General features: G+C 37.7%; 1 protein-coding gene across 1 annotated transcript in view; it reads right to left on the bottom strand.

Moving 5' to 3' along the window:
• Positions 1–12249, bottom strand: part of FANCC (FA complementation group C) — a 320900-nt gene that overhangs the window by 41273 nt on the left and 267378 nt on the right. Inside the window, exon 8 of the mRNA XM_080669394.1 lies at positions 9314–9478. Within this exon, the coding sequence (XP_080525520.1) occupies positions 9314–9478 (165 nt within the window). The remainder of the gene's footprint in view (positions 1–9313; positions 9479–12249) is intronic.

Here is a 12249-nt window from a genome sequence, read left to right as displayed (position 1 = left end):
ACACTCAAGATGGCAGATTAACTGAGGGAGGACTGGCATCTTTATAATGTTTAGGCTTTATATGCACCTGACCAAGAACACTATATCTTCCTATTTGTCTAGGTTTACTTTTGTGGACTTGGAGTATTTTATATATTTTCCACATTCTTTAAGGATGTTTACCATGCCTGAAAACTGACAAGGTATTTCAAAGAATTTAATAACTCGGTCAGAAATTTGGCATTTTGTTGAAAATTAGTAGTGTTGAACAGCTTTTCATATTGGCCATCTGTATGCGTTCTTTGGAAAAATGTCTATTCAGATCCCCTGCCAATTAAAAAATTTTTTTTGCCTTTATTGATTTTTAGAGAGAGAGGAAGGGAGAGGAATAGAAAGATAGAAACATCGATGAGAGTGAAACATCATCCATTGGCTGCCTCCTGCATGCCCCCTACTGGGGATCAAGCCTGCAACCCAGGCAGGTGCCCTGACTGGGAATCAAACCAGTGATCTCTTGGTTCATGGGTCAACACTCAAACACTGAGCCACACTGGCTGGGCACCAATTTTTTAATTGGGTTGTTTGTCTTTTTGTTGTTGAGTTTTATGAGTTGAAAACAGTATGGAGAGTACTAAAAAATTAAGAATAAAATTACCATATGATCCAGTTATTCTATTTCTGGATTATTATCTAAAAAATATGAATAAACTAATTTGAAAAGATATATGCACCACTATGTTCACTGAAGCATAGCCAAGATATGAAAACAACCTAAGTGTCCACCCATGGATGAATAGTTAAAGAAGATGTGATACACACACACACACACACACACACACACACACACACACACAATGGAATACTACTCATCCATAAAAAAGAAGAAAATCTTTCCATTTGCGACAATATGGATGGACTTTTAGGGTTTATGCTAAGTGAAATAAGTTAGACAGAGAAAGACAAATACCATGACTTCACTTATATGTGGAATCTAAAAAACAAAATAACTGAACAAACAAAAACTAAAAACAACTCACAGATAGAACAGATTGGTGGTTACCAGAGGGGAAGGAGTTTGGGGGTAGGTAAAATGGGTAAAGATGATCAAATGTTGGTGATGGATAGTAACTAGACTTATAGTGGTGATCACTATGCAGTGTATACGAATATCACATCTATAATAATAAAAGCATAACATGCTAATTAGACTGGACAGCCGAACAACCTTCCAGACAAAGCCACAACTGCGAGGGTCAAGGCAAGCTGCCGCCGCTGCAAGGGCCGAGCCCATTGTATGAATTTTGAGTATCGGCCCTCTAGTTATAACATAATGCTATACACATGAAACTTACATAATGTTAGATACCTATTTTATCTTAAAAAATAAAGTAACTCCTTCATAGAATTGTTGTGAAGCTATAATGGGATATTACATGAAAAACCCTTAGAACACCTCCTGAAACATAAAGCAATCAATAAATGTTAGTCATGATTATTTAAAAAAAATTCTGTAATTAATATGCAAAGGGCTCTAATAAATAGAACAGGCAATATATAAGAACAGATGGGTAATGTAAGCAGAAAGATGGAAATCCATCCCCCAAAATATACTACAGATAAAAAACACTGTAATAGGAATGAAAAACGCCTCTGATGGGCTTACTAGTAGCTTGACTGAGGAAAGAACCTCAGAACTATAGGACCTATCAATGGAAATCCTGAAAACCAAAAAGCAAAGAGAACAAAGACTGAAAAAAAATCCCCAAAATAGAATAGTCAAGGAATGCGGACAATTACAAAAGCTGTAACATACATGGAATGGGTGTAACAGAAGAAGAAAGAGAAAAGAATAAAAAATATTTGAAACAATAATGACTGAGAATTTTCCCAAATTAACGTCAAATACCAAATCACACTTCCAGGAAGCTGATGGCACACCAAGCAGGATAATTCCAGAGCACTACACCAAGGCATATCATTTTGAAACTACAAAAAAAAAAAAAAAAAAAAAAAAAAAATCAAAGACAAAGAAAAATCCTGAAAGAAGCCAAAAGAAAAAATATTTACATACAGAGGTAAACATAAATTACCTCCAACTTCTCAGAGACCATGTAAGCAAGAAGAAAGTAGAATGAAATATTTAAAATGCTAAGAAAGGGGGCAAAAGCACCATGTAGAATTCTGTACCCTGCAAAATTATTCTTCAAATGTGAAGAAGAAATAAAGATTTTTCAGAGGCTAACAAAATTGAGAGTATTTTTTGCTAGTAGACCTAACTGCCTTGCAAGAAATGTCAAAAGAAGTTCTTTAGAGAGAAGGAAAATAATATAGGTCAGAAACTCAGATCTACATAAAGAACATCAAAGAGGGACTACATGAAGACAAAATAAAAAGTTGTATTTTGCCCAGGCCATATGGCTCAGTTGGTTAGAGTGTCGTCCCCATACACCAAGGTTGTAGGTTCAGTCCCTGGTCAGGGCACAAACTAGAATCAACCAATAAATGTATGAATAAGTGGAACAATAAATTGATGTCTCTCTCTCTCTCTCCCCCTCCCTCTCTAAAATCAATCAATAAAATATTTTTTAAATGACTGAGATTAACAGAGTAGATTAAAAAACAAGACTCAACTATACCTTGTCTACAAGAAACCCATGTTAAATATAAAGACACACACAGATTAAAATAAATGGATGGATAAAAATTTACCATGCTAACACTAATCAAAAGAAAGCAAAAGTAGAGATATTAATTTTAAACAAAGCAAGAAAACTTATCAGCAATAAAGAAGCTCATTAAATAATGATAAAGGGGTCAATTTTCAAAGAAGGTATGAAAATCCTTAACTTGTACATGCTTAACAACAGAATGTCAAATTATATGAGGAAAAAACTAATAGAATCACAAAGGCAAATAAATGAATCCACTATCATAGTTGAGATATAACTGAATATACCTGCCATCTACAGATTGCTTCATCCAACCACAGCAGAATATACAGTCTCCTTAAGCTTCACATGAACATTCACCAAAAATAGACCACATTCTGGGCTACTCAACATACCTTAATCAATTTGAAAGAAAAGAAATCAAACAAAGTTTGCTCTCACACCACAACAGAATTAACTAGAAATGAGTAACAGAAAGAAAACTTGAAAATCCCAATGACATGGAGATTCAATAATATACTTCTAAGTAACACACAGATCAGACAAAGAACCTGTGAGGGCCCTGACCAGAGATTCTAAAACCCTTGAAATTTTCCAAGTGATGAGAGCTGTCAAGGTGTCTCTTGTTATGTCAATGAGATGACTTTTGGATTTCACCTACAGATGGGGGCTGGTTGCCAGAAGAACCAACCATCTGACTAGAGGGTCTGACTTTCATTCCCATCCCCCTGACCTCCAGGAGGGAAGAGAGGCCAGAGGTTGAATCAATCACCAATGGCCAAGGATTTCATCAATTATACCTATTAATGAAGCATCCATAAAAATCCAAAAGGATCGCTCCCAGGTTGGTGGACATGTGGAGATTTGGGGAGAATGGCACCTGGAGAGGTGCATGAAAGCTCTGTACCCTTTGTCCATGAATCCCTTCCACATGGCTATTCCTGAGTCATATCCTTTTATAATAAATTGATAATCTCTGCAGAAAATATTTTACTGTGATCCATTGTAGCAAATTAATCAAACCCAAGGAGGGGTCGTGGGAACCTCTGATTTATAGCCTGTCAGTCAGAAGTATAAGTTATAACCTGGACCTGTGATTGGTATCCTGAGTTATAGGGCATCAGCGGAACCCCCAATATATAGCTCGTTGGTCAGAAGTACAAATAACAAACTGGGTTTGTGATTAGCATCTGAAGTGGAGGACACTCTTATAGGATTGAGCCATTTACCTGTGGAATTTGATGCAATCTCCAGGTGTATAGTGTCAAAACTGAGCTGAATTATTGGACACCCTGTTGGTGTCTGAAAATTGCTTGTTGTTGTGAGGAAGCCTACACACACACACACTGGGTCCAGGAACCTAATTTAAGGACCAAGAAGGATTTATTCCTAGCATACAAGGATGGTTCAACATCTGCAAATGAATCACTGTGATACACATTAACAAAATTAAGAATAAAAAGGTCATATCATTTCAAAAGATGCAGCAAAAAACACTGAACAAAATTCAACATCCATTCATGATAAAAACTCTCAACAAAGTGGGTCTAGAGGAAATGTACTTCAGTATAATAAAGGCCATATCTGACAGCTGACATCACACTCAATGATGAAAAACTGAAAGCTTTTCCTCAAAGATCAAGAACAAGACGGATGCTTACTCTCACTACATTCATTCATCACAGTACTGGAAGACCTGGCTGGAGCTATTAGAAAGAGAAAAAAAAAGGCATTCAGTTCTCAAAGGGAGAAGTAAAACTGTCTCTATTTCTAGATGACAGAATATTATATATACAAAATCCTAAGGAATCCACCAAAAACTGTTATAACTAATAAACAAGTTCATTAAAGTTGTAGGATATAAAATCAAGAGACAAAAAAACATTTTTTTTCTTATACATTAACAATAAACTACCTGAAAAAAATAAAGAAAAAATTTCCCTTTGTAATTTCATAAAAAAGAATAAAATATCTAGGAGGTGAACAATCTGCCCACTGAAAACTATGACACTGATGAAAGAAATTGATGAAGACACAAATAAATGGAAAGATATTCCATGCTCATGGATTGGAAAAATTAATGTTGTTAGCCGAAACCGGTTTGGCTCAGTGGATAGAGCGTCGGCCTGCGGACTGAAAGGTCCCAGGTTCGATTCCGGTCAAGGGCATGTACCTTGGTTGCGGGCACATCCCCAGTAGGAGGTGTGCAGGAGGCAGCTGATCGATGTTTCTCTCTCATCGATGTTTCTGGCTCTCTATCCCTCTCCCTTCCTCTCTGTGAAAATCAATAAAATATATTTTTAAAAAAAATTAATGTTGTTAAAATATCCATACTCCTCAAAGCAATCTACAGATTCAATGCAATCCCAATCAAAATTCTAACTCAATTTTTCACAAAAACAGAAAAAAAAAATCCTAAAATTTGTATGGAACCACAGAAGAGCCCTAAAAGCCAAAGCAATCTTGAGAAAGAAGAACAAAGCTGGAGGCAGATAATTCCTGATTTCAAACTCTATTAAAAACCTATACTGCCCAACTGGCATGGCTCAGTGGTTGAGTGTTGATCTATGAACCAGGAGGTCATGGTTTGATTCCCAGTCAGGGCATATGCCTGGGTTGCGGGCTTGATCACTGGTGTGGGGGCATGCAGGAGGCAGCCAATTGATGATTCTTTCTCATCATTGATGTTTCTATCTTTCCCTCTCTCTCCCTTCCTCTCTGAAGTCAATAAAAATATATATTTTTAAAAGCGTGCTAAAAAAGCTATAATAATCAAACCTTATGGCATTGACATTGCAACACATACATAGATCAGTAGAACAGAACAGAGAGCCCAGAAATAAACCCACACGTAAATGCTTAATTAAATTTAAAAAAAAGAGAGAGAGAGCCTAAAGTATGTAATAGGAAAAAGATAGTTGTGCCCGGCTGGTGTATTTCAGTGGTTGAGCGTTGACCCATGCACCAAGAGATCACTGGTTCAATCCAGTCAGGGCACATGCCTGGGTTGCAGGCTTGATCCCTGGTAGGCAGCATGCCAGAGGCAGCTGATTGATTTTTCTATCTCTCCTCTCTCTCTCTCTCCCTTCCTCTCTGAAAAAAAAAAAGAAAAAAAAAAAAGACAGTTGCTTCAATAAATGGTATTGGGAAAACTGAATAGCCACATGCAAAAGAATAAAACTGGACCCCCTACCTTATACCATATGCAAAATCAACTCAAAATGGATTAAAGAACAGAATATAAGACCTGAAACCATAAAACTCCTAGAAGAAAATATAGAGGATAAGCTCCTTAACATTGGTCTTGGCAATGATTTTTTTGATTTGACACCAAAAACACAGGCAACAAAAGCCAAAATAAACAAGTGGGACTACATCAAACTAAAAAATGTATGCAGAGCAAAAAGCTTCTATAAAAGGCAACCTAAGGAATGAAAGAAAATATCTGTAAACCATATATCTGATAACGAATTAATATCCAAAATATATAGAGAACTCATATAACTCAACAGAAAACAAACAATCTGATTAAAAATGGGCAGAGTAACTGAATATACCTTTCTATAAAAAGACATGCAAATAAATGCCCAACAGGTACATGAAAGGTGCTAAACATAACTTATCATCTGGGAAATGCAAATCAAACTACAATGAGATATCATCTCACTTCTATTTGATGACTATTGGATGGCTATTATAAAAAAAAGACAAGAAATAACAAATGGTGAGAATATGGAGAAAAGCAAATCCTTGTGCACAGTTACTGGGAATGTAAACTGGTGCAGCTGCTATGGAAAACAGTATGGAGGTTCCTCAAAAATTAAAAATAGCTTGGCCAGCATGGCTCAGTGGTTGGGCATCAACCTATGAATGAGGAGGTCACAGTTCAATTCCCAGTCAGGGCACATGCCTGGGTTGTGAGCTCAATCCCAGTGGGGGTGTGCAGGAGGCAGCCAATCAATGATTCTCTCTTATCATTGAAGTTTCTATCTCTCTCTCCCTTCCTCTCTGAAATCAATAAAAATAATATTAAAAAAAATTTAGCCCTAGCCGGCTTGGCTCAGTGGATAGTGCGTCAGTCTGCGGACCGAAGGGTCCCAGGTTCGATTCCGGCCAAGGGCACATGCCTGGGTTGCGGGCTCGATCCCCAGTGGGGGGCGTGCAGGAGGCAGCCAATCAATGATTCTCTTTCATCATTGATGTTTCTATCTCTCTCTCCTTCTCCCTTCCTCTCTGAAATCAATAAAGAAATATATATATTTTAAAAATAAATAAATAAAAAAATAAAAAAAATTTAATAGAACTACCATATGAACCAAAAATCACACTTCCAGGCATATAGTATACATATACAATAAGGAAATGAAAACAGGATATTAAAAAGATACCTAAACTCCCACGTTTATTGCAGCATTTTTCACAATAGTCAAGATATGGCAACAACCTATGTATCCATCAATGGATGAATGGATAAAAAAAGATGTGATATCTATATTATATACATGTATATGTATACACAATAAAATATTATTCAGCCTCAAGAAAGGAAATCCTCTCATTTGTGGCAACATGGATAGACCTACGAGGGCATTAAGGCAGACAGAGAAACACAAATACCATATGATATCACTATGTGGAATCTAAAAAATCTGAACTCATAGAAACAGACTAGAATGATGATTACCAGGGACTGGGGGCTGGGAGAATGAAGAGGAGTTGGCCAAAGTGTATACAAACTTCCATGTATAAGATGAGTACGTTCTGGGGACCCAATGTACTAGTACAGCATGGTGATTATAGGTAACGATACTGTACTAACACTTGAAAGTCACTAGAGAGTAGAACTTAGATGTTCTCACCACAAAGAAGAAATGGTACTTATGTGACATGAAGGTGGTGGTCCTTTTGCAATAAGAAAATGTATGCATAAAGCACTTCTGTTACATAACAAAAAATGGTGGTTGTCTAAAGGAAAAGCACTTGCACAAGTGTTTGAGCTGCCAGATTGACTAGCCTTTTTAAAATGGAAATTTCCAAGAATAGCTGGCAGACAAACAATGGTTGTTTAGACTTGAGTATTTGCATATCTTTCTCAAAAATTAATGAACACTAAGTACTTCAAGTAAAACAACTTCAGTATTTGTAGCCAATGATAAATTTGAGGAAATTAACCAAAGCACTTATATGCACTGCCCATGGACATAGATAATAGTGTGGTGAAGGCCTGGGGTGATGTAGGGGCTGAGTGGAGGGGGACAAAGGAAGGGGTACATGGGGGAATACTGTCAACAATAAAAAAGAAATTAGAATCTTAGGAAATTTATTTTTGTCAACATGAGCTTGTCAGCTTCCCAATACTTAAAGACATTCCTGATGAGACTAGTGGTGACAGAAATTAATTAATGTAAGTTTTGATACTGTACATCAAAACATGTCAATGTTTGGGACATCTGCATAACAATGAACCAGTATTTTCCCAATGAACCATGAACAGAGCTACAATGTCCTGCTTGGACAAAAGACCCACTAACAGTGCAAGACACAGTAGGTTTTTAATGTATCAGTATAAAAAGCTCATGGATATAATTTTATATTCTACATTACAACTACCTTAAAAACAACAACACCATTTTCAAATTTTGGTGAGGTTTGCAAGAATATCCAGTGTTCTGAGATACCTATTAAATACTCCTGCCTTTTCCAACTATATGTCTGTGTGAGGCTAGATTTTCTTCATATACTTCAACCAAGACAATATATCACACCAGACAGAATACAGAAACATACATGAGAACCCAGCTATCTTCTTTTAAGTTAGACAATAAAAGAGATGTACAAAAATGTAAACAATGCCACTCTTGTTAAACAACATTTTGCTTGGGAAAGGTCATTGTTGTTTTTTAACTTTATTATTGAACTAGAGGCCCGATGCACAAAATTTGTGCAAGAGTAGGCCTTCGCAGCACTGGCTGCCTCGGCCCTCACAGCCCCAACTTCACCTGGAAGGTCGTCCGATCAGACATTCCACTGTTAGGCCATTGGGTCAATTTGCATATTATGCTTTTATTATAATAGAAGTATTACAAATGTCCTCTTTTTTCCCCCCTTTGACCTTCTCCACCCCACTGCCACTCCCTCTCAGGCCTTCCCTGAACTGTTTGTCCATGGGCTTTGCATATATGCATAAAAGTTCTTTGTTTAATCTCTTCCCATCCCACCCCCCTTTTGAAATATGTCAGTCTGTTGCCTGTTTCAATGTCTCTGGATCTGTTTTGTTTATCAGTTTATTTTCTTCATTAGATTCCACATATAAGTGAGATCGTGTGATATTTGTCTTTCTCTGGCTGGTTTAGTTTGCTCCTGGAGAGTATTATGCTAAGCAAAAAGGTCATTGTTTTTAATAAAAATATGCTATTTGTGTTAACATGTAATCAATTTTTTGTTATTTTTAAGTGAAATAAAATATTTTTAAGTTTTCTTTTAATTTCAAATATGATATAAATATTGATAGATATAACCCACATGTTAACAAAGCTCACTGGGATCCTAATAATTTTAAGAACATAAAGAGACCTAAACATCTGAAAACTGCATTTCCAACATACTGCAGAATTTAAGAAAAGGAAAAACAAGGTTGGGTGAGAGGATAAACAGACATAACTTACAGCAAAAAGGCCTCATTCACAGCATCGAAGAACTCAGGCCAGAGTATTTCCTGAGGTTCATGGCCATGGTAGGTGAGCAGAGCTTCCACCAGTGGTTCAAAATCAGACAGAGTAACAAGTGGGATACAAACTCGTGATAGGGACCTTACTCGTTCAGGAGCCATTCTACAAAGTAAATAAAATAAGAAATAATTAGCCAATCTTAGAGCCACATGTAATTAAAGACATGTAACATCTTCCTGCTGAAGAGACTGATGACAGGTTACTGCTCTGCCCCACCATAAAGAGGACTGTCCTAATACCATCTGTGAACGCTCTTTTGTACTCACTTCTCTAGAATGAAACCCCGTCTGCAGTTCTCATTTTAACATCACTTATTTTCAGGACTTTGGCATAACTCACTATGGGCACCTCTAACTTGTGTGTGTTTTTTTTAATCTTTTAAATATATACTTTTTTTAAAAATTGATTTCAGAGAGGAAGGGAGAGGGAGAGGGAGAAACATCAATGGTGAGAATCATTGGTTGGCTGCCTCCTGCCACTGGGGATCAAGCCTGCAACCGGGGCATGTGCCCTGACTGGGAACGAACCAAACCGTGACCTCCTGGTAAATAGATCGATGCTCAACCCCTGAGTCACACTGGCCGGGCTCCAACTTACGTTTTAATGCCACTGAATTGGCTCTGACTCCTGGCAACCCTATGAATGAGTAGTATCCACAATGCCCTGTCCTCAAAAGTCCTGCTCAGCTCCTGTAGACTCATACCTTCTTTTATGGAATCAGTCCATCTTATATTTGGCCTTCCGCTTTTCCTGCTATTTTCCCCAGCATTATCATCTTTTCCAAAGAACCCTGCCTTTTTGTGATGTACCCAAAGTAGGACAGCTTCAGTTTTGTCATTTCTACCTTCAGCAATGTTTCAGACAATGTGCTCTAGGACCCACATATTCATCTCCAAGTTACCCTGCCCAAAACAGAACTCTTGAATTCCTTCCCCAAATGTTCTCTTACCCTGTGCTCCCTGTCTCATTTGCTCAAGCCAAAACCCTTGAAGTCCATTCTTGATAGCTCCCTTTCTCTTATGCCCCTTATCTGATCCAGCAGTTAATACTGTCTATTCATCTGACTCCCTCTCAACACTTCCATTACTACCCCCTAATTCACTATCACTCCCAGTCTGTGTTACAGTTGGAGCCTCCTAACTTTCTCCTGCTTCTGCCTTATCCTCCACTGTTTATCATCAGAACAGTTCCAGCAAATCTTTAAACATGCAGATCACTTCCCTTGTCTGCTCAAAGGTTTGCAATGGCGTCCCCACTCACACAGAGAATAAGCAGTTTCATTCTAGCCACCAAAGCTCTCCATGGTGGGCCCCTTCTGTTTCTCTGGCTTCATTTCCTCCCACTCTTACCCCTGCCTGCTCTGCTCCAGCCGTACAGGTCTCCACCCACACCAGATAAGGTCCTGTGGGAACACATGGCTAGCCCCTTCACGTCATATAGGTCTGAGCTCCAATGCTGCTTCATGTGAGGGTTTCCCTGACCATTCCATACAAATGCACTGACCAATATGGAAGCAATCAGGATATGTGGCAATTTAAATTTATTTAAATGAAACAAAATTTAAAATCCCATTCCTCTCTGTTCAACAATTACATGAGGCTAATGGCTTACAGTATTGGACAGTGCAAATTTAGAGCAGAAAGCTCCACCGGACAGCAGTTTAACATAGCAAAAGCCCCCCTAGCCCACTGTGTACATCCTATCTTGTTCACCCTGTTTTACTATTCTTCAGAGTACTAAAATGTATCTGATTGTTTAGTATTCATGGTCTGTTTGTTCCAGGTAGGACATCAGCTGTGTAAGGAAAGGCACATTTTTTTCTATTTTGCTCACTGCTCTATTCCTAGTATATAGGGACAACTCCGCATACATACTACATGCTCAAGAAATAGATAAGAAAAGAACTAGAGATCAATAGAATGAAAGTTTGAAATGTATGCAATTAGATGTTTTTCTAGGAATATATAATCACAAATCTTATGTTTTGTGAAACACAAATGGAATCACAGTAGAACTCACAGCTGTCCTTCATTTTACTTGCTGCCTATTATTAAAAGTGTGAGTGCTATAATTTAACAATGTCCTTATTTATAGGCACTGAGCTTGCTTCCAATTGTTCACTATTATAAACACTGCTTCAGGGGTCCCCATCCTTGCTGTGCCTACCTGTGTCTCATGTAAGTATTTGTGTAGTAGATTGCATCCCAGAAGACTACCAGTTTACTTTTCCACTCTTGCCAGTGATATTATTATCAGTATTTTTATTTCTTGCTAATCTGGGCAAAATTATCCCATTGCTTTCATGTGCACTTTCCTGGTAACTTTCTAGATTATTAATGTTTGTTACCCACTTGTGTTTCTCTTCAGTAAATTCGCTTTTAAATTAGTGTATTTAGTGCTGTACACTTACTATATTCAAGGATGCTTGCAAGTGTTCGAGACACAAGAGCAAAGACAAAGCCTAGTAATGGAGAGAATAAAATGCCAAATGATATCAAGTGCCACGGTGAAAAGTAAAGCACACTGAGGGGTCAAGGAGAGCAGGGACTTACTGAGGGGAACATTTGAGCAGAAATCTGAAGGAAATGTATGAACAAATCATGTACATATCTGAGAGGAAAACGTTGCAGGCAGATACAAAGCAAATGTAAAGGCAATGAATATAGCAAGGAGGCCAAGGTTGTCAGACCACAGTGCATGTGGGAGGGCCTGAGGAAGTCAAGCTTTTTTAGACTACTGGAAGAGCCTGGGATATTCGTTTTATTTTTTTTTATTTTTATCAAACTTACAGATGCAACTGTTTTAAATAGTCAAACAGTTTTCAAAGCTTATGAAAAACAGTAGCTTTTGCAGAGCACTCCCACCCCCGTTTT

Source organism: Plecotus auritus (assembly GCF_963455305.1).
Source record: "Plecotus auritus genome assembly, chromosome: 5".
Classification (NCBI taxonomy): domain Eukaryota; kingdom Metazoa; phylum Chordata; class Mammalia; order Chiroptera; family Vespertilionidae; genus Plecotus; species Plecotus auritus.
This window is presented reverse-complemented; position numbering and strand designations above follow the sequence as displayed.